The sequence below is a fragment of the Carlito syrichta genome, unplaced genomic scaffold, assembly GCF_000164805.1.
Source record: "Carlito syrichta isolate Samal-C Ts95f unplaced genomic scaffold, Tarsius_syrichta-2.0.1 Scaffold309276, whole genome shotgun sequence".
NCBI classification, from domain to species: domain Eukaryota; kingdom Metazoa; phylum Chordata; class Mammalia; order Primates; family Tarsiidae; genus Carlito; species Carlito syrichta.
The window spans coordinates 2763016-2786582 of record NW_007253372.1 but is presented as its reverse complement, the minus strand read 5'-3'; the positions used below and the strand labels follow the sequence as shown (position 1 = coordinate 2786582).

Here is a 23567-nt window from a genome sequence, read left to right as displayed (position 1 = left end):
TGCAAAGACATAGAGAATGGTGTAAAGGCAACCCCTGGGCCAAGGACCGGGTCTGTGGCCTGCTTGGAACTGGGCTGCACAGCGGGAGGTGAGAAGCGGGAGGAAGAGCAAAACCTCATCTGTATTTACAGCTGCTCCCCTTCGCTTGCATTACTGCCTGTGCTCAGTGTTGTCAGATCCACAGCTGGCATTAAATTCTCATGGGAGCTTGAACCCTCTTGTGAATTGCACATGCAAGCCATCTAGGTTGTGCGGTCCTGATGAGAATCTAAAGCCTAATGACTTCCTCCCACTTCCCAGTCTGCAGAAAAATTGTCTCCCATGAAACCTGTCCTTGATGCCAAATACGTTGGAGACCGCTGGTATAATGAACACTGGAGACTCAGAAAGGGGAGGGAGTGGGAGCAGGGGGGCAAAAAAAAAAAATGACCTTTCAGGTACAATGTGCACAGGTGGGGGTGGTGGGTACACTTAAAGCCCAGACCAAACTATTTGTAGCCCCCAAAGATCACTGGGCTTCATGGTAACAACACCCACATTCTGGTCGAACAGCTTTCTGGAAATGTGTTCTAAAGGCACATCTCTACTTCCCAGGTTAACATGTGAAGGGGGAAAAGAGGGCCTTCTTGTGTCCTGCTCCATGTTAGCGACTGAAAGGAAAGGTACCTGCCTGAGCTAGGAAGGCATTTCTGGAAGTGACATCGGTCTTCCACACCTCCTCACCATCCCACTTGCCATCTTTTAAAAGTTCACGAAAGCAAACAGATCTTCCCCCCTTACTGGATGATGTGTGAAACGCTTTTCCTAGCGAACATTTTTATGACTCATAATTAAAGAAAAATCTTACAATGAGACAACAGGCCAGTGCTGTTTTATCACTCCCAAGTATAGTCCCAAGGGAGGTGGAGGGGATCGGCGGCATCACGGCTAGTGCTGCAGGGAACAGAACGGGGGAGGGTGGAGGAGAGAGGCAAAGTGTGTCCTGTTCAAAATTTGGACTGCTGCCACCCTTAGAATATGGGTAAGATGCCACCCGCTGGCCCTTCACTCAAGACACTAGACAAGCATTGGTAAAGCATGAACATTTATATTTAATTTACATTTTGACAACTTGCACATAAATAACAATGTAAACCAGTATGTAAACATAAGATAGTCTGTTGTTCTAGCAAAGTAAAAAGCCAGTAACTTTGGTCAGTTTTAACTTTGAGTAGAGGAAAAAAATAAAAACCACTGTTGATTGTGGGCTCAACATTCACATGTAAGAGGCCAAAGAGGGAAGGACAGAGAAGCAAGAATTCGCTCTAAAAATTCTCAATACAATATAAGAAAGCACAAACGAAGAAAAGGAACAAATGAGTAGTTGGTAATAAAAATTATTTGGTGTCAATGTCAATGTGGTGCTTTGGTTTACCCTCAATTAAGGACTATGTCTACCAAACACTGAAATGTAAAAAGTTGTCAGTCTTGCTAGTTACAGATCAGTAAGGCTCTTGGGTTTCCCTGGATTACTTGAAATTTGTTCTCTTCTGCAGGTGAACATTAGTTGACACGAACATTATGCTGCATAGTTATAAAATAGATTGACTAGTGATGTTTCAATATTCAGGAAGAGGAAGAGAGAAAAGTTACAGTGGTAAAGGAAGTCATATTAAGATTTCTCTTTCTGTGACTTGGGTGTGACCACATAATCCTAATGTGACAAAACAAAAATTAAGCTGCCTTGGATGGTCCTTAATGATAAAAACAATGTATCTCTTTCTTTCTGGTTGCTATGTGGTCCCCTCCTTTGCAACAAGGTTTCAGGGTCTCTTACAATAGGCAAGGGGTACGGTACCCAAGTACACCGACTTGATTGTGAGGTCATCAAATATTAAGCAAAGTCTCAGAAAGGGCTTTTTGTTTTTGCCCTTAAGAAAAGTAAGTTCTTTTACATGGCTTGGCTCACAATTTAAGTGGTTATAAATATATTATATATATATACACGGTATAGTGGTATAAATAGATTTATAAATATACATCATTCTTTGCTACACCTTAAACGCCAACATGCAATCTTTGGGCTTAGCAGAGTAAAAGATAGAGTGACACAAAGTCTATCTTTCTGGAGCACACTTACTTGGTTTCTCCTCGAGAGTAGCAAATCATCAGATAAGACATTTCCTGCACGACTGGACACACTCAATGAGGTAATTGTTGTCAAACAACTTTGCAATGCCCTTACATCTTCAATTTAAATTACCATAAAATGCAAAAACACAAATACTGAGGAAAATGAGTCTTACAGAAAAAATACAATTGATGTGTTGGGGATAGGAATGTTCATTACCCGTTTTACCCCAAGGTGACCAGAATACCCGTTTTTTTTTGTTTGTTTGTTTGTTTTTCTTTGTTTTGCAAGTGTGGCCTGAGCCTGTCTACCTCAAATCCTTCTAGGTAGAGCACCATGTTTGTGCAATTTTGACATAAAAAAACAAGTAAACCAACAACAAAACAAAACCCAGACTGAAGCCCCCGAACCTCACACATACAAAACCACCGGTGCTCTGGGAACATTTTGCAGTGGTTTTAAACATGGCATTTTGTCTTCTTCACATTTTCAGATCAGACATTGGGATGCCAAAGTCATGTGGCCACTGTGAATGGTCACAGGACCTTGGGGATGGGGTGGGAGGACACTGCCCTTTTGGAGAGACAGATTGACAAAGCCTACCTGTCACCTTGCGGTCAAATTATGGCTGGGGAAAAAATATGAACTACCAACAAGAAAATACAAAACCCCCTTTCTCACTTCTTTTAACAAGTTATTATTGGGTAATTCTGCACACATACCCCCAAGTTATATACAATGCAGCTCAAATGATACAACCCGATGAACTAACACATCAACTGTCTCACTTTGGCAACACCAAAACCTCATTTTCTAACCATTATTAGAGAGAGGTTGACTGGAGTCATACATTTGTTTACTAACTCTTAGGTACTTAAACAGATGTGCAGAACTTATCTACAAATAACGGCCACAAGACAAAAATACAACATTTCTACTCAAATTACAAGGAATCTTTCCAGTCATTGTAAACTTCCTTAATTATTGCTTTTTGAATGATAAACTATATAATAAATTATGAATGATTACCACTGAAAAAATAATTATGGCTAGGTAATAGTCTTAGTAATGGAAAGGCTATGCCAACATAGCCACACAAATAGTCAAAATACACAGGTTCAAATATATAGACGTTGTGTAAATAAGTATATATAATATGTATATATATATATATATATATACATATATATATATATATGTATATTGTCTTTGCCTTGTTCATGCCCTGAGATTTCAGTAACTTTGGAGTTCCTTCTTGAATTCCAGAGAGGTGAAACCATGTGCCGTCAGGAGAGCTTTGCAGGTCTGGAATTCTGTACACGTGACTTGCTACAGGCACCCTGACTCGCCAAGTCATAACTTCAAAAAGAAAAAAAACAAATCTGAAAATCTTAAGGATCCATTGGTTCGACTGTTTCTTGTTTGACCTTTACAGGTACCAGAGGTAGTGGGTTGCTGGGAGGCACCTTCACGAGGGGCAGGTCTGATAACTCATAAAAGCCACACCCTGAGGACAGGAGTCCGTTCCCCATGTTCCTTTGCAAAGACACTTTCAGGCCAGTTTCTTCTTTCTCTTTTCTGACCGCGGCCAGAATTTCCTTCTCCACCACAGAGATCACGTGGATGTCATCCTCCACGTCCTCGAGCCGGTCGGCATTGTCGCTGATGTCAAACTTCTCGATCTCTTCGTTGATTCGGGTCAGGTCCTCCAGGGGCAGCCCGGCAGCCGGGGCCACAGGGCAGTTCCCTTTCAGATGGACCTTGAGGCTGCAGAGATGGATGTAGCTCTTATGGCACTGGGCACACTTGTGGGGTCGCTCCCGGGTGTGCAGACGCTTGTGTAGTTTCAGGTGCACGAACTGGGTGAACTTGGCAGGGCACACCTTGCACTGGTAAGGTTTCTCTCCAGAGTGGAGTCGCAGGTGAGTCTTGAGATTGCTGGTGCTGCTGAATCGTTTGTGGCAGACCTGTGGTGTGGGGAGGAGGGAGGGAAGAGAAAGGAGACAGAAGACCAAAAGATTAGGAGTTGCCACAGAAGGGGCAAGCTTACAGGCAATGCCCAGCAACCTGGGAGGCCAGAAGCCTCCCTGTGGCACCTACGGGTGTGGTGTTAAGCACACAAGGGGCTGTGGATTTCCTCTACCATTTCCCCACCCACTGGAAGTTGGCTGTATCACCATGTCAACAGATACAGAGCCCTGGGGAGGCCTCCAGTGTCACCAGCCCGTCGGCCAAGGCAGAATTCTTGTGTTGGCTTAAATTAGGGGCCACGTGACATGCAAGGGCAAGTCCACAGACATTTTTTACAAAGGTCTACCCAGAAAGCACTGCCCACCTGGCATTCATGTGGCTTTTCTCCCGTGTGTACCAGGTAGTGTTTCTGCAGGTGTGCGAGCTGCGTGAAGCCCTTGTTGCACGTCTGACACTTGAAAGGCCGTTCTCCGCTGTGCACTCTCAGGTGGACCTGGGAAGAAGCCGCCTGGGTTAGCTCTGTTCTGGGGCCTCGCATTTCTGCCTGGAGATTCAGGTGTTTCTGATGCAAACATCTTAAGGAAAGCATCAGGAGCAAGCCTTCCAGAGAACCAACCAGCCCAGTGTTTCCAGAATAATTTGTTTTGCTGGAGTTGAAAGCAAGAATCCCAGGCTACCAGAGACTGATCTTTGAGCCCAAACCACACATCTGTATTATTAAGAAACTCAGGAAAGGTGGAGGAACTTGTCTAAAGCCACAGAGTTAGATGTGGCACAAGAGCAGCAGGATTTACACCGACTGTGCCCCGACCCGGGTCTCACCCTGCCAAAATGCAACTTAGAACTCACGCTAAGTGGGCTGAGTCCAATCACAACCACGCACCCACAGCACAGGGCCCCGCCACCACCAGACTCCCTCTTGGCCTACCTTCAGGTTGGAGAGCTGGCCGAAAGTCTTGGCGCACACGTTGCACTCGTACTTAATCTTGCCATTCTGCTTCTTCAGCGGGTAGGGAAGGGTCTTGTAGCCAGTCATGTTCCTCTTGTTTTTAATGAGATTCATGGCTTCGTCGCTGCTGGGGGCCACCATGGCTGCTGAGGTAGCTTTGGGCTGCACCACGTGTTCCGCCATGGCGGCTGTCCCCGCCGTGGGAGACCCACTCGTGGGGCTGCTGGTCTTGTCCTTCAGGCTGGCGGCGGCCCCGGTGAGAGAGAAGGCACTGCGGGGCGCCGGGACCAGCACATCCCTGGGATGCTCAGGCTGGAGCAACCTCCGGGCCCCGTCCGAGGGCAGCGAGCTTGGGAGAGATGCTGGGTTGAGCATGGGGTGAGGCAGGCTGCCTCCACCCAGGAGGTTACTGTAGACGGGGCACAGCCTCGGGAAGAGGCCAAAGTTGTTGATGCCGTTCATGCTACTCACAGGACTCAGGCCGTTACAATTCATGCCGTAGGGGGGCAAGAGGAACTTGGGGTAATGGGCGTTGTAGGAGGGAATGAAGGCTGGTGGGAGGTGCGGCAGGGACGCGTATCCAGGGTAAGAGCCCAAACCCTCCGAGCCGTAGGGTGCGTTCAAGTAAGTGTAGGCATCCCGGTGGTCTTGGGGGCCGGGAGCCACAGGGGACACGGTGTTCCCCGGGCTGCTGTGAGGGCTGGAGCTTTTGAAGCTTTGGTCGGGACTGCTTCTTGCCGAGGGACTTGGGGTGGTGGAAGACGGGATGGGGGAGTGAGTGATGTATGTCGGTCTCTCCATCCCATAGGCCAGGGATGCTTTCAGAAAGTCTTCGGGCAGCGGGGCCCGGATGGGGTAAACCACTCGGGGATAGAAAGGCATTTCGGGACTCCCGTTTCCTCTAAAGTCGTCCATGTCCTTCTCTGAAGCGAAGGGTGAAATGTTAGAACGGTAGAAGTCCTTTCCTTTGGAGGGGGCGGAGTCCAGCTTCAGGATTTCTTTCACGCTGTACTCTCTCTTTGGGACACTCTTTGGGTAGAGTTCATTTTTCTCAGTGCTCGGTTGCTTTGGATTGCTCTGTGTCTGTGCTGAAAACAAGAAGAAAGGATGATTACTCAGAGGACCAGAGAGAACGGAAGCGCGTTGCCAGAGCTGCTGCCTCTGCTGGAGAAAACCTGAGTGCCAGCTGGTGACATGAACACCACACATCTGGCTTCCAACACACCCTCTCTTCCTGGAGGGCTCTGGGCCACTCACTCCGAGTCCTGCCCCGTTTCTCCTCAGCAAAACGGGGACAGTGGCAGCATCGACAGAATGAACAGCACCATTTGGATGGTTTTTGTTTCCATGAGTACAAACTTTATGAGAGAAAAGTGCTGCTCGAGGTAGAACAAGAGAGAGGGCTTCCATTAAAATGGGGCGGAAAAATACTGGGGCGTGGGTGTTGGCATAGGTTAATAAAAGTCATTCTGGTGTTCATGGTTTACCTAAAGGAAATCAGCACACCCTGCGGACTAAATGTGAAAGATTAAGACTCATTTCAAGTAATAAGCAGTCATCAATTTTCACCCCAACTCCTGTGTAACAGGGATTTGATAAAGCCCTGCTCTAACCACCTATGCCAAGATGATGGTGCGGATGTCACCCCTCACCCGCCAGGCTGCAGACAGCACGAGCATTTCACCAAGGCTCCCTTCAAGTACTGGCCCTGGAATCGCAAGGCGTGACAGTCACCTCTGCCAAACCACAACAGATACTTCCAGAGCCAGTTCAATTACTCAGCACACCAAAGAAAACAGAGGAGGCTCAGAGGACAGCATTTATTCCCAAAGACGGCATATCATTTCTTAGTAAAGACACTATTTAGGAACAGCAGCCATGAGGACAGTTCCAGATTGTCCCTGCTACTGACAGCCCTGTCTTCCCCCCCACACACACACATCAAATGATGCCTTCAGGAAAATCCCTATCTGAGCAGGGCAAACTGAAAACTCCTGGCTCAGCCTTCCCTGGAAACCAAAAGTAAAACGTAGGCTGTTCAGATTGAGCTCTGGTTACCAAAGGGCCATTGCTTGGGCTGGGACACCCTCCCTAGGGGACATGAAGGCATCATCCATCGGCATATGGAGATGGCTTCGGAGGCAGCAGGCTGCGGGATCCTGCTGAAGCCTTCCTACACGTATCCTTTGTCGTTTTAAAAATGTCCCTACTTGGTTTGAGGAAGAACCCCAGCCTTGCTATCTGATAGGTCTAGAAATGAACGCTGGGAAACTCCAGAACCGAAACCTTCAACTCCATTCTCTGGGCTGACAGGCCTGAGGGATTTGATTCTAGTTTGAGAGCCCCTGGGAGCATGTTATCTCCTGCCAGCTGTTATCAGTTACTCCCGGTTGAGCCAGAAGTCCCAGAATAAACACAGAGGACAACACTATCAGGGAAGATGCTGATGGGAGGCAGTGATGGAAAGCTTGTTGAGGCAGAGGGATTTCTGAAGCCACTAAACCAAAATAAATATCTCCTTATCAAGCCAATATCAGTCTTTCAGTGAGGCCCAGCAGGCAGGAAGTTCAAATTGTCACTTTTGTTTTTTAAAGCTGAAATGCTAAAGGAAGAAACAACTTAGGAAGGCAGCTAAGCTGGAAAACTGATAGGCAAGGAATCTCCCAGCTACAGGAAGGAATTTTATGAAGGTGAAAAAGAATGATTTGGAAGTACTCATACAGGCTCCAGTTAATGACTCTCTTAAAAAGATGTCACACGAATAAAATGAAAGTACAGAAACTTTACCATCGTAACTTTGTGGCAAATTCCATCCAAGTCTCACAATTTCTCTAGTAGCTTCAAGACTTCCTTGGTTCTATAGTTCAACAAATTAAAGTCATAAGCATAAAAGCTTAAGTTCATTCCAGCACTGCCCCGCTCCCCTAGCCAGGTGTCCTTCTTAATCACCTTAATGTAATTCGATCATTGAACTGATATCACACTCATGATTGGGCCAACAAACAAGTTACAATTTTACATTTTCTATGCAAAACACTTCGCACAGTGCCCAGGACATAGTACATTTACAAGAAATGTTTGCCTTCTCTAATGCCTTCAGAAAAACAGATTCACATCTTATTCTATAGCCATTTCCAGAATAAAACATTAGCCTGCCCAAGATCTTCGACAGGTGAAAATGATGAAGTCTATCTACCACACAGGTTCATTTTTAAAAAATCATCCTTCAGCAGCTGAGTAATCAGTGGAGCTGGTGTCATTTCTGACTCTCCCACTAAGCAGCAGCTTGAGTTAATATGAAAAAGAAAATCAAGATCTGTTTTTGTTCTTCAATTTTACATGGCTGTAGGCGGACAGAGTCATTTCAAGAGTGAACTGCTTCTGAAGGCTCTGAATGGCTTAATTATGCCGACTCACATTTTCGATCTATAATAAGAACCCCAAGACTACAAGAAAGAACCTAGAAGTTGTGCAGTAGGCAAAACAAAGTCTGTTTTCAACTGAAACTGAGAAAGCAGATTAACATTTAGGAGTCTATAATTTGGTCAACTGTTTTCTAGATGGGTTAGTTAGATAGAAAAAAAACACCCCCCAGTTTGGGAGGAGTAGGGACTTCACTTAATAGTTCTTTTATTTTTTGTCTCTAGAAAAATGTTAAGTTGTGACCCTGGCTATTTTCTTTACTTGTTTGTTTCAAATCCCTTCACCTCAAAACGACCAACTGAACCAACACTGCCATTCAAGCCCTCACAGGGATTCTCACATGAACTTCTAGAGTATTAAGCACAGGCACTCAGCACAACTCATTTGGAGACACAAGCTACCTATGAGGCCTGATGAAATAGTGGAAATTTTCCTGATCGGAGTCTCAATCATCATCAGCTGCCACACCTAAGACAACTGGTTTCACAATCAGCAACAGGAGACCTGTCTTCATGTGACGGGTTATTGTTAACTCTCATTCTTTACTGCGGATACTGGACGATGGAAGGGCATTTGAAAATGGTAACCCACCATTTAGAAAAAATCTGCACAAATAAAAGGAGATATTTGAGGGAACAAAGGTGTCACTTCTCAGTATGCATGAAATACAAGGTAGAAACAACTCAATTTTAAAATATTGTGCGAAGCCTTTTGCCAGGGAAGAAAAATGCCAGGCCTCTAAACCTTTGATTGACACAGGGTGTAGAAGGCATACACAAAAGTTTCTTCGTGGTTGGTGCAAACTCACTGGGGTGGGTCACCTCAAATGGGATTACTGTTTAAAGAAAAACGAAAATCAAAGACTTTCTCTGAATCCATGAAGGATTAAACTCAAGGAATGTAGGGAGACCTTCAAGAGTCTTTCTATGAGATCCCTATTCAAATGATTTCCACAAAAATTCAGCTGTGCTTTTCCATGTGTCTTTTACCAATCAGGCCCTACCCAGCTGGCTGGGCACACACAGATACCAGAGCAACCGAATGGCTCCTGGGATGCTTGGCCCCAGGGATAGGACAGAGTCTCAGGGAACACAGAAGAGATATGAAGAAGACAACTGCTGTCTTTGGTCAAAACCTAATCGCACTCATCAAGCTCAAACTGGAAGTCAGTTTTTTTCCCAAACATTCCAAGATCTCTTCCCAAAGCTCAAAGATGCATTGTGTGCGTAAGGGCCATGAACGCAAACCTTCAAATGTGACTCTATGGGATCCTTTTAAAGCTCCAGAGTGAGAGTAGGAGTCTCACTCTGTCACCCAGGCTGGAGTACAGAGGCACGCTCATGGCCACCACAGGCTCGACCTGCTGGGCTCAGGCAGTCCTTCCACCTCAACTTTCCAAGTAGCTGAGCCTACAGCCCCTTGATTTAAAAAAAAAACCCTACAGCTCCTTGATTTAAAAAAAAAAGTCAAGTACAGTCCTGTGATCTTAGAAGAGAGAGAGATAAGTTAACTAGCAGTGGGGAATGAATACCAAAGAGCCATACTGTTGTATGACTCGGATAAGTACTTGGCCTGTTAATTGGTACTAAAATTAAAGTCAGGGGGTGAGGGGGCACAACATCAATAAGGGTATGTGATCTCAAACCAGGCAAAGGAGAGACCAAAGGGAGACCCAAACTTTGCCTGTACGATTGACCATCTGTATACCCAATCCTGAATTGTACTCCATATCTTAAAAAAAAAAAAAACCAACAAAACTAAAGTCAAAATTCCAGTTTTATGTTCAAAGTGATATTTACCCCAAATATCTCAAAAGGTGAAAATGTGAACTAAAACCCTTTAGCCTTCAGATAACATTTCAACAATTGGGGAATATAGGTATCAGGTGGCTGGGAATTTTTTGTACTTAAGTTTTAAATGACTTCAAAACACAAAATGACAAAAACTTCAGCACTTAAGTTTTAACTTTTGAACCCAAAGGAGCTTGTATTTTAAATTGCCACAAAGTTTAGCAGCCTAACCAAGAACACACAACCATAGTTGTGAATTAGAGATTAGAATTTTAGGGCAATTCTTAACTCACAAATAAAGATCACTTGAAGACCAACTAAAATGAAGTAACCCACTGCAGAGAGAGGTCATGACAGTAATTTTGACCCAATTTTTAAAAAAAGTAAAAGCACATAAACCTAATAAACTGAGAACTTAAGATAAAGTGATAGGTGGTTACCGTAATACTGATCAGATCAGATACTTAGTTTTTTACCATAAGGAAGGAAGCTAAGATATGAAATCTTTAGGGTTATTCATTTAGAATAATACTTGAAAAATTATGACAGCTTTTCTAGCAACAATCTTATAATGTTCCACATCAGACCATAACTTTACATTCAAATGTGCATCCATACAATGTTTCGATGCACATTTGAAGCTCCCACAAAGCACCACAAACGAGAGGATAGTCCCTTGTATACTCAGCATGTATGGACCAATCCCTACAATACTCCCAAACACGCCCTCCTTTTGGGTAAATTACCATAGGACATATTTCTTCTTGAATTAAATGCCCAAAGTCATTCTTTTTTTTTTTTTAGTACTTTTTTTTTTAAAGTGATCAAGTTTCACAGGAAAGAATACGAACTATAATAATGTTTTTCCTCTTCTGAGTTCCTAGTCTAAGCCACCTACTTGGTCCAACAGATGATGATGAAGCCATATAATTAAACAACTGGTTATTAGCTCACAGGGGCAGAAGCGACATGACTGGCATTTTTTATTTTTTTGTTCTGTAATCCACTTACTGAGATTCATCATTGTCAGCTCTCCCGGATAAGGGTAGTGAAGCCTTTCTGCAAAGTCCCGACAATACCACACAAGAAGTTCCTGGTTGGCGGGAATGGGCTTAATGGTGTAGAAGTAAACGTTCATCCCGTTCTGACACGCAGCCAGGTTTTGCTCCCGGGCAGAGTGCGCTGGGTTTACATAGCGCATCCAGTTGCTTTTCTCTTCATTAAAGCCGTCGATGAAGTGGTGAAGCTCCCCTCTGGAATAGATCTGTGCAAAAGAGAAAAGACGGGCCCGTCAGAGGAAGTCAGCCCCAGAGCAATGGAGAGCTTCCCTGGTACCTCTCAGAATAAACAGCCAGGACTGCCTAGCTAGAAAAAGAATCAAGTCAGTGTAACCAGAGCCGTCTTGAGTCAGCAGAAATAAGGGCGGAAACTAGCAAAGGCGCACTTTTGTCAGTTACCTTTTCTTTTCCCTTTCAGTTTTTATCGTCTTTTTATGGTCGGGAAAAATAACAAAAGCATGAAACACAAAGGATCATTTTAGGAGCTGTCTCCAACTGATGAAACCACCACCAAGTGCTACTTTTGCCACAGCAGTAAGTGACACATGGGCCCTGCTCCTGACTCCAGTTCTGATGATGTTGACTTTGAGTGCTTTGAGTCACTGGGTAGAAGACCAGGCCAATCGACTGCGTCAAACTGAGTCTCAATTTTTTCTATGGCCTCTGTACTTGCTGTTTCCAACACCCCCGCCCAAGGCTTCAACTAGGCAAACATCCTCCACCTCCACCCTCCAAGTCCTAAAGTCACACTCGTTCATATGCATACGTGGAACCTTGCCTTTTTGTGGAAACACTGGGTGGGGCAGAGGTGAACTTCACCTGCCATAACAAAGTGAGCACCGGGACAGTAGCCAGAACTTGACAGTCCACCAAGAAGTCACTTTTCCTCTTGATAAACATGTTCAGCCTTGAGCTGTTCTTCAAAGGAGGGAAGAGGGAACCCCTTTATCTAGGAGAGGGTTGGCTGAGACGGCGCACATAGAGCTACAGGTGTGCATTTTTGGAAAAAAGAACAGGAAGAAAGTCGTTCCCTAAAGGTAAGGCATAGATAGGCAAGGCAAAATGAGGAGTTCCAAGTCTGTCGGGGGTTGACATTACTTCTAGCTAAAAAGCAAGATGGCCACTTGGTAAAAAGGCAGAGGTAAGACGGAAAATGGAAACCTATACTCTTACTGGAACTACCTTGTCAACAATTCCTAATCCTTCCCCAGCAAGCTTCTCTCTCTCCCTCTTCTTAAGAGGTGCCACCTTTTCTTCAGCCTTGAAGAAATATCCTTATCCATATGCAATCAATACCTGGTGATCTGCAACTTGTTGCCTCCAGGCAGGACAGCACTGGTTTGTAGCACAAAGTTCTAACAGGTCAGCAGCTTCCTGTTTTATTCCTACTCACACACTGACTACGTTCATCTACACATCGTTTCTGTATTTCATGCAGACGTTATCAGAAATAAAAAGGAACTCTGTCCCTTTAACACAGGCAGTAAACACCAGAATCACTTTCTTTTAAGAGTAACTTCCTGTAAATTGTGAAGGGGGAAATACATGTGGCTTCATCAAAGCAGCTTGTGAGAGCTTTTGCGGTGTGTTTTGTTAAGAGAAAATGGAACAAGGCTGGTGAATTCTGCTATCAAGAGGGGTTTTCAAGTTTGTTTACTCTGATGTGCAAACTTCCAGGAACATGGGGTTCCAGCGCTCTTGCAGCCTTCGCTGGGGCGGAAACTGCTTTCTAAAGCTACCGGTGTGTGGATTCCAGGCAGCCTTCCATGGACTATGGTACTGTATCCTCATTTAAAAACAGAGATGCCGATGCCATGAAGTCACTTGCCCGCACACACGAGAAAAATAAAACGATGCGTGTGTAACATGAGCCCGGTGCCCTAGCACCTTCTTCTACTTCCAACCATTGTCAAGAAGATTCAGAATGTGCTGACTCACAATACAGTTACAAGAAATGTCACTGGTTTCTCAACTGGAACATCCCTTCTCTTCTTTGACTGTGTCATTTGCATGAAACTTTTTCTTTCCCTACAACAGATGCGCCTATTCCTTCCAGCAGAACCAGAGTGCTTTTAGCGACAAGTGGGACAGTATCTCCTACAGTATCCTTTGCATGGGAAAGACTGATTGAGATAAATCCTCAGTTAGAGTGAATCTTTAAATGAAACAGGGAACTGGAACAGGGAAGGGAGATTCTTAGGTGTTTCTTGTCCTTTTCCCAAAATGACCATACATTAATGAGGCTTATGCTGGATTGTCTTAATTCAGAACTTTGACCCCTAAGAATTACTCACTTCTGGCTCATTTCTACGACTTTTTTGGACAATAAAGGCAAAAATGACCTCACAGTTCCTCCATTGTAAATCACGTGATGATGTTTTAAGCATGAGTAATTTATTTTTTATGTATTTTTTTTTGGTAGAGATATGGTCTCTACCATATCTATGTTGCTCAGACTGGTCTTGAACCTCTGAGCTCAAGCAATCCTCCTGTCTCGGTCTCCCACAGTGCTGGGATGACAGACCTGGGCCATGAGTAATTATTAAATAAAAATCAAGAGCACGCAATTCTTAGTGAATCTATAACTTTGCTCTTTTGCTTAGGAAATAGTAAAATAAATTTCTAAAAACACGAAACTTCCTGGATTTAAAAAAATGTTTCTTAGGAATAGCTTCTGAGCAACTCACGAACAAAAATCGAGTTTGTCCAAAAGATACAAATATTCTGGGCAAAAACACCAGCTACAGCAAGCATAATCCAATTTTTGCTACCATGCAGCAGCTGCTTTCTTAAAAAGAATTAAAATAATATACGCTTTACATAAGTATGTATACAAAGGCTTACTAAATTTAAGTAAGAGTATCTTTAAAACTGAACATCCTGGAGACATCTATGGAAGGAAGGCAAACAGTCTGATTTTTCTCCGTTTACTCCTAATCCAGAGTCTTTGACTCAAGAATTCCACCTAATTATTTCCTCTCCGGGGTCCTTTCTCATCCTGATATTGTATTGACCAGATCTTTAGGCTAATGTACAGGAAGGCTCATCACCTCACGTGACTGTAAGCATCTTCCTTATGCTATGGGATAATTTATACACCATCAGATGAAGTCAGTTTAAGGTGCACGTGCATTTAAATAGGAAAAGTCCTGTGACCCTCCCTCCAGGTGTGGCCCTCCCTCCAGGTCCCCAGTCCCGGCTTCCACTCATCCTTCCTTAATGGCATTGACTTTCAAGATAATTCACTGTGATAACTCTTCCATTCAATTAAAGTTAACTCAGCAAGAAATCAAGAAAGGGGTGAAATCTAAGGCTTGGTGACTCATTACTACTTCCTTGTAGAGAAATGCAAATGAACTTACCCTTGAAGCAAGTAGCAAACTGTTTCCTTTCATCACAAATCTCTAATGAGTTGCAAAAATCAAGATTCACATAGAGTCCATGTTTTCATCACTAACCACCTGATGGGACTGTATTTCCAGGGCCAAACGTTTCACTAGTTTCATGCTATCTGCTCAGAGTTCCCAAGATCCATGGGGACCCTAGATACTTGTGGGGAAGCCCCCGCATTTCTCAGCCCAGATTAAAAAAGGAAGTGACCCAGCCCTTCTACCGCCATTATTTCCAATACTTAATGAGCCTGGAAAATTTTTCCTTACTTACCCGCCAAAAATATTTCCTGTTGGCATTTTTGGGAACTGTATCGTTGGTATAGATTTCACCTATGAGAGGTCCAAAACGTGTTCCCTTCGGTATGTACTCTTTGCTCACCACTCCGATAACCTAAAGAGGGTGAAACAGAAGAAACAATTACTCTAACTGTACAATGTTAACCAGTCTTTTTATTTCAATGAAGTGAATTGTCAAGTGGTAATACAACCAACAGTGATAAAATTTTGATAAGGAGAACAGATATTGATGGTGTCTACGTCATGAACAACAAGCTTCATCACAGGGAAAGACCATCTCATAAAGTCTGAGATCATAAGCAAATACTTAACCAAACACTAAAACAGACTACAGGATTATTCTGCAGTAATGGAGGATCCTTTATTTCTATCATTCCTTTTCATGCTAGAAGAGAGAACAATTATTCAGTTTTAGAATGAGAATAAGATACAGCAGAATTAGATGGTCTAGATTTGACCATTTCAGCCTATTCCTAGTTTCTTATTCTCCCTCAAACCATAAACACTGTGTGCTTGAGGGGAATAAAACAGTTTTAACCTCAGAAACCAAAATAATGCTCTTTGGTTGTTCCACAATGGCCTAGGAAACCAGAAACCAAGTTCATTATGCTTTTTTTTCATCCCAGATGAGGCTTTCTTTTTTATTTTTTCTTCATAGCTTGTTAAGTTCTCTTTAATAGAAAAAAGATCTTTCAAGTAACTTTGTTCTTCTCTAGCATCTTCTACGTGACAGTAGTCAAAAGTCCTCCTTTGAAACGGCATTTACACCAAGGGCGACTGTGGGTTCTAAGATCTGAGGAAATTACTTTCTCAGACTGGACGCATCACACGTTTTGATTTTGTAGGGCCATGCTAAAGGAACACGTGAATGATGCCAGTTCCTCTTTAATCACAAATTTCTTTTTTTGAGGATAGTTTTTAAAAATTGCCAACCATGAATCAGGAAGCGGTGCGTCACTATTCAACAGAACTCCCCCCGTGAGCAATCCTTTACAACATTTTGCTGTTACAGTTTGGCTTTGATTTTTTTCTCACTTTCCTATTTTCTTCTTGTTCAAAACAGCCTACAAATCACTTACTAAGGCAGACCCAAGGGGTTAAAGATAATACTATTTATTTTCTGCTGGGTGTGGTGGCTCACATCTGTAATCCCAGCACTTTGGGAATTCGAGGCAAGAGAATCACTTGAGCCCAGGTTCAAGACCAGCCTGAGCAACACAGCGAGACCTTGTCTCTAAAAGTAAATAACAACTATTTTTTAAAAAAGAAAAACATAATAATAATAGTATTTCATTTCCAGTTTTTATTTTCCCTGATGGCTCCTGTATAAGTGTATACCTGAAATGGTAGGCCCAAATATGACCCAATAAATGTCTACAGTGGAATCTAAGATTTTGGTGATAATATTCAGCAGTTCCTCATTAAATCTCATTAAGAATTTTCAATGTTTAAATGGTTATAGAATAAGCACACCTACATGGTTATGACAGACCATTCTCTCATGTAAGTTTCTTATCAGTCAATGATTTTTTTTTTTCTAAAACAATTTAGTATTCAGTAGAGCATACTCAGACTGGAAAGAGAGAAAAATAAAATTTTCCTACACCTAACACACTTGAAACAAGAGTGTTATTTTTGGTGCTTTATGATTTTCTGTTAGAGAGCTGAAAAAAGCAGATGTTCATTTCATCCTTCTCCTCTGCCTTTGTTTACATCTATCTGCCCTTTAATCATGGTTCAACATTATCGGTATTTGTTGGCAGCACAGCTAGTGGAGACAAGAGTATCTCAGAGCAGTCTTGAGATAAAAAAGATATGCCTAAAACTTAAGGAGACTTATTTATTCAGAGGCTCATTGTTTTGGACATATTATTGGAACTAATTAATTTGGAAAATTCATGGAATTGACTTCTATGCCACACAAATAATTTGACATTCATACTCAATGATAATAGAATGACAAACAGGAAAAACAAATAATTCCATTTGTTGGTGAGTTGATAATTAGCAGTTGATATTTTCAACATATCCATTTTACAGCAGTAATTTTAAGAAAGGCACTCAACTGGTTCATCAACTTTGTTTTAAATTATAGTCTCCTGCAGACAGTGTCTTGGGAGTCAGAGCTTGATTACCAACAAGTAGCACTACATTGAGGTCACGGCTTTTCTTCCAAATTGCCATTCTTTTACAGAATGGGCCTCTTGATTTTCAGCTCTCAATCTCACACCAAGAAAATACACAACATTTTCTTGTGGCCAAAAAGAAGTCAAGTAGAATCTTGTTCCTACAAAGGAATTTAGGAAAGGCCTAAGCCACCCAACACCTATTTAAGCATAGCTATTAACTAGTCACCAGCAAGATATAAAGCAGTATTAGAAGGAGCTCCTGCCATCTCTGGTCTTACAAATGCAATTCTACATGCAAGACATGAGAACCATAAAAAAGATTATTTGTGGTAGAAGAGAGATCTGTGAAAATCCTCAAGCCCTAGTCAAATTAAAAAGGCTTTAATATTAGAGCCTAGTATTTTAAATTGCTCTTTGATACAGATCTAAAACCCATACCTATAAAGACACAAAATTATAGAATTTCCAAATTGGAAGGAGTCCTATGACTTACAAACCCCCTATATTCAATCCAAGTCTGGTGTTCTCATACACAATAACACGTTCAACTCAAATTCATGCCTGAGACATTTTTCAAAGAGGATGTAAAGCTAAAATTCTAAGATTATGGTACTTGTACTTGTCCAGGTCACTCTGCAGGGATAATAGGAACCAGAATTGTGTTTAGCAGGAAGTGAAAAACAAGTCATAGTTCTTCCTCTAGGACCCAGACGTGTAGCTTCCCCAAGGCTGTCTCCGCGACCCATCATATACAACATTCTATCCTTGAAGCAAGCAAATGTTACAGAGGATTCTGATGTGTGCCTTGTTCTTCAGTGTTAAAAAAACTCATTAAGAATGTGTTCACCTCACTCAGGAAGGAAACTTCACTGGAACTGACCAGGGTCCTAAACAATTACTGCGGGTGATGGACTGCCGTGTGTCTTCTATAAAGCCACCCGTGAGAGGATGCGGGGCGTCAGGACTTCTCTGCTTCCTCTGTTCCCTCAGAGGCCCTTTTCTGTGCAGTGTGGACCCCTTCACCACTTGGGCAGATTTGGCTCTGTCAGTAGTCTCAGTTATAAAACACACACAAACTTCATGACTTCCAGAAAAAACACAAGACTTCTTTTTTATTTTACAAAGTGAAGGAGATTTTACAGCTTAAGATAGATTGAGTTGAGTGTTAAGTAATAGCCTGATAGCAAGGACAATGTAGATTTCGCTTTTTTGTTGTTGTTTTAAAGCAACTTTCATCTTTAGAGAGTATGCAAGCATACCTACACACACAGCAGTGGGTTTTAAGCAGAAAAATTTTTCTTTAAAAAAAATTTTTTATTTTAAAGGTGTGAGGTACGATTCAGGATTAGGTATACAAGTGGTCACCAGAAAGGTAAAGTTTGGGCCTCCCATGGGTCCCCACTTTGCCTGTTGAGATCAGGAACCCTAAGCAGAAACAATTTTCAGATCTAACTGTGATCTTAGCACCTTCCCCCCAGATGACATTAAGGTCATTTAAATGACTAGCTATCTCTTCTCTCTCCCCCATCCCACCCTAAAGGAACGACTTATTTGATTTAAAAAATTCTGTCTTGACTCTCAGAATATTTGCATGGAGAGGACTAGAATTCAGTAGTGGACCAAGTCCTTCAGCTAGTAATCCACTCCATTTCTAAGAAGAGTGGAGTCACCGAAGGTGTTTTGGAAAGGTTTCCTCCTTTGTTATCTTTACAAGAAAGAAAACATGGTCGTGCCTTGGTACACATCAACTCCCAAGTAAAAGGCAGTATGAAGAGGGAATTGCATGTTATGGTGAGATACTTCTTATAGATGGCTTGGGTTAATAATGAACTTCCACCAAAATGAACACTGAATGGTGCCCCCACCATCAGCGTGACAGCACACGACTTTGGACAGTCAGATTCAGCCCCAGTGCCTCTTTAGTGGAGGCAGCCTCTTTGCTGAGGGCAAAACTCTATAGGCAACTGCTTCTAAGCTATAAATGTTCAAATCGATTTTTCTGTAGTCAGGTAGTCATAAAAGATTACTTCAGGAGGACAAGGGGAAAATCCCCATAAAAGAATAACCCATCAGTTTAAAAAGCTTTCAGAGTTTTGAATAGTATGTCTATATTTGGTTTTAGTTCTGGAAATAGGAAGTAAGAACAGCCTCATCAAAGGTGCAGAATGATTCTAAACCCAATCTATAAATGAGGATCAAGATCAGAAATATGGTTTGTATGTTTTGTTTTAAAACCAAAAAACAGAAAGGTGCTGACACACAGCACACATTCATAGTGAAATAGTCTTGTTTAAAAAAAATTTCCCAGTATGTCAGCACATCAGAACATAATGTAACATCTTCTATTTAAATGAAAACATTTAAAGAACGGCATGATAAATCAATCAGATAAAAACTACCCATAGAAAGGCTTTTTTCCTATTTCAACGGCTCACGGAACTTAAAATGATAATGTAAACAATTCATCAATCCTAAAGGCTTCTGTCCTGGAACTGGTTTGCAGCTATCACGCCCTCAAGAGCTCAATTTCACTATCCTCTTTCACCCCCTCAAGGGAGCTGTCCCTTCCCAAAGTTCAAAAACAAAAGAGAGAAACAGAAAAACAGGTACAAATTCCAGAGTAAGCTTAAGACAGTATGACACTCATGTTTACTTCTTGGTTGCTCTTACAAGATTAGGGACGGGAGAGGTCTCCTATTCAAGTGTCTCATTGAAGCAAAATATGAGGAAACAGAATAAGTGAACCCTGACCTTCCAGGTTAGTTTTGAAGGACCCTCTTCAGAAACATAGGTACTGCCTTTTTAAATTGCTTAACATACTGTAATAATGAGTTATGTACTCAGATAAAAATAAAGGATCGGCCTGAAATATGTTAAGATGATAAATAAAACCACAGTGACACCAAGAGGGGCCAGTGTAGCATAATCCAGAAGCACTTATTGGAGAAGTTAGAAGAACTTTGCTCCAAGTTCCAGGTCTGTCTGGCTTTACACATATGCCTTTGAGTAAGTGACTATCTGTCTGAACCTTGAACATGATTAAGAGCATTACTTGACTTAGCTATGATTTTAAGTAGAATGGCGGAAATTGAAAAACTTAAGCTAAGAGCTGAACTGAGGATAAGAACATTATAGAATTAAAAGGCAAAGACGACTCACAGAATAGAGATCTTTATTCCCAGGGCCACCTATAAGAAGACTTTCTCTTAAAAAGAGCATCACTTTCAGAAAGGAGTAGAATTAAGGCCCACTTCTGGGGTAAGATTTTTTTTTTGCCAATGTTCACATACAACTACAATTTTACATTTTGCTTTTTAATAAAATCGGCCTCCATTCTCCCAGCAGTGGGGAAACAGACTGAACAGAGAGTTGTTCTATTTAATTTTAGACAGCTGTGTCTCCCCCCACCCACCAAAAACATTGGACTCAGACACACAAACAGGAAAGAGACGAAGTGTTTCCCAAACAGGCTCCCAGATTCCTTCAAATACTGTTCCTTAGGGAAGGGGGAAAGTGATTTTGACATGGCTGTAATGAATAGTTCCAGTAGCAAATTCTGGATTCCTACAGCCAGTGACCACCTTTACACTACTTTCTGAAGGCAGGAACAGGATTGACAGGGATCGGTGGGAATGACAGTGGTGACCACTGATCCACTCAACTCAACCCAGCAGTAGTCTAGAGCAACCACAGTGAGCCAAATTCTCAAAACAAGATGTGGTTCTGTAAGTTTTTCACAGCTAAACATCACACCTAGCTATAATCTTTATATAGAAGGGTAAACACAAATCAGTGGCTCATTCCAAGTTTGGGTTTTCAGCTCCTTTGAAACAACAAAGAGCATACCCACTTCAGAGACAAGTCGGAATTGGCTAGGAAGCCCAGCCAGAGCAAAGGATCTGCCGCAGACACAAGGCTTAGCTCTGAAGTCATCTGGAGAGAGGACACGTTTACATGACCCTCTTCTCGGCTTATACCATCACTTTGGTTCATGAACACGTCACGGTTTTGAGAATAATTTTAGAAACCCAGCTAATAAAGCTGGCTCGTTAAAGAGAAGAAAGCCATCTAATTACCAAAGGGAGTCAAAAGAAACATTAAAAACTTTTTTTTCTGAGAAAAAGATTCTCCCTCCAAAGAAACTGTTCTTCTGGGGACTAGGGCCAGTGGGTTCAGAGTTTTCTCGAAGCTCATGGACAATTTCACCCACCCCATGTTACAATTTCACCCACCCCATGCTGCAAGGTGGCTTTTGCGAGACTCAGTCAGTTTGCCAAAAGATTTAACTGTTTACTAATTAGTATGGAACAGTTGAAAGCTGGAGGAAATGAGAGGGAACTTATTTAGGGCAAGAGAAAGCCATGAAAGACGTGAATGGGCCGATACCGGTACTTACAGATTCTTGGAGATTTTCAGATACATGAGGCCTCAAGGGCAAGAAGGGAGAGTGGGCGCCAGGTGCCAATCTTCTTTGGCAATAAACCAGAGGCTTACCTCTTTGCTGTTGGTGGCATATTTGAAAAGCAGATTCCTTGGTAAGGACGCCTCAGCCTGGACAGAGGCCCCACCATCAGCGCCAGCATCCCAGGGGTGGTCGTTCACAATGTATGTACACTTCTCTTCAAACTCAGCCTCTGTCCACAGAGTCATATCAGCGTCTTCCATGTCCATTTTCATGGTCCCCTGGGTCCCCTCTGCCAATCCTCGAAACCTCACAGCACTGGAGTCACACTTGGGGGCAGCCTGGAAGAGAAGGGAAAGGCCTTTAATCCCCATTGTCCTGCCGTTCCTGTGGCTATGACTAATCCAGCAGTCTGAAGACTTGAAAAGCAGATGCAAGGCGCTTGGTACACAGTTGAGTAAGAACCAAAAAGCCGTATAAAGTCAATTGCCTTGAAGAAGCAAGTTTTTAAATGCTACTCTTAGTTTGAAAAAGAAGAAGAATGAAGAATGTGGCAACCTCATGGGGGTTGGGGGAAGAGAGAGAGAAAAAAAAAAAAGAGCCACCTCTGAACAATCCCTGGCTTTACCTCTCACGGCAGAAAAATGTTGTGGGCGCTCAGTCCTGGGCCCAGAACGCCTGGGGTCATGGCCGCCAGACCCTCAGCACTGTGGAAAAGCTGCCTCAGAAGAGTGTCACAAACAAGGAGAGGAAGAGGAAGGAGCTCTGTCTGCCTCTGAATGAAGCTAAAAATGGAAAGCGCGTGTGGTGCAGGAGCGGAACCCAGCCTGCCTTTTCCAAATGGGGAAGACTGAACTTTCCCACCAGCTCCCAACGCAAAACAACTTTCAAAACAAGGGCCTCCCCCTCTCTGCCTTTATCCCCTGGCAAGGGAAGCTGGAAGGGGTGTGCATCCTGCCAGCATCACGGAGCGACAGCCTCTCAGAAATCACTAGGACCGCGGGAAAAGAGGGGGGACCGTGGGTGAAGGGGAGGGCGCCCCTAAGTGTCTTCTGGGCATCCCCCACCAAATCGAATAAGCAAACGCAAAACGCAAAACTGTTTAGTACGATTCCTTGGAGAGAATTCCTGTAGGAGCCTTCAGCTACAAATAGCACTTTCCATTTAAGTCTGAAAGTGTACAAATTCCCAGAAGCCACGGATGTGCTCCAGCTTACTGTAACTAAACTTTTAACAAATCCACAAGCCAGGGAGGGCTGGCGCTGCTTCCACTTGGAAATTGATAAGGATCTTCCTGAAAATCCTCCCTCTCGCTCCGAAAGTGTCTTCCAAGGGCCAAAAAAAAAAAAAAAAAGGTAAACAACGTCTGCAAGGTTTTCCCGCATGGACCTATTAGATCAAAATTAGGAATATGAGGAACATCCCCATGTGAGAACGCGTAACTACTAAAATGTAAACACAACCCGCTATGGAAGCCCTTCGAAGTGGGTTTTGACATTCTTCCACATGTCTAAGCGGGATGCCCTTTTTGTTTTTTATTTTTTGAAAGGAAAAGGAAAAAAAAGGGCTCGGAGGGTCGAATGCAAAGTCGTCTTTCCCTCAGTGACGAGGGAGACAAACTTGCTGGTTTCTTTTTTTAAATCCAGTTCCAACCTGCAGCGTCGTGATGCCCAATCCATGTCAAAATTAGAAAAAAAAAGAAATGAAAACCCAAGCCCACCCGGAATCGTTAGTTACTCTGACGGGGGAGAACAGGAACCACTACTGAAATTTCAGGGCAGCGGCGATTATGTCTAGAACGGAAAGGGTTAATGATTCATCAGGAAAAAGCCCCGCGAAGGCTTGACAGTACCCGGCGCGCCGAGGCCGAAGGAGCCTTTCTTGGTTCTTACGGCGACGACGTCAGCGAAAAAGAAAAGGAAAAAAAGTTCTCGGGTCCGTGTCAGGACGAAAACAAACCCACGAAATAACAGAAAACCCCAGCTCCTTACCCAGGTCGCACGCGCACGTTTCCCCGAGCAGAAGTCCAGCATCGGAGACCCGGCC

At 43.0% G+C, this 23567-nt stretch overlaps 1 protein-coding gene across 1 annotated transcript; it reads right to left on the bottom strand.

Annotated features, from left to right (window-relative positions):
- Window positions 1-1067: 1067 nt before the first annotated feature.
- On the bottom strand, window positions 1068-23554 carry PRDM1 (PR/SET domain 1). The gene is made up of 7 exons (XM_008067061.1): window positions 23513-23554; window positions 21614-21862; window positions 14965-15084; window positions 11255-11507; window positions 5010-6118; window positions 4446-4574; window positions 1068-4077 (listed from the first exon to the last, which is right to left on the bottom strand). The coding sequence occupies exons 1-7, from the start codon at window positions 23552-23554 to the stop codon at window positions 3502-3504; spliced, it is 2478 nt and encodes an 825-aa protein (XP_008065252.1). The 3' UTR covers window positions 1068-3501.
- Window positions 23555-23567: the final 13 nt, after the last annotated feature.

What these genes read in the sequence shown, in the direction of transcription:
- PRDM1 (XM_008067061.1), bottom strand. Translation starts at nt 23,554, where the DNA reads ATGCTGGACTTCTGCTCGGGGAAACGTGCGCGTGCGACCTGG. An exon ending in ATGCCACCAACAGCAAAGAG is followed by an intron (nt 15,085 to 21,613) that starts GTAAGCCTCTGG and finishes CACCCTCTTTAG; the next exon opens with GTTATCGGAGTGGTGAGCAA. An exon ending in ACAGGAAATATTTTTGGCGG is followed by an intron (nt 11,508 to 14,964) that starts GTAAGTAAGGAA and finishes TCTTTTGCACAG; the next exon opens with ATCTATTCCAGAGGGGAGCT.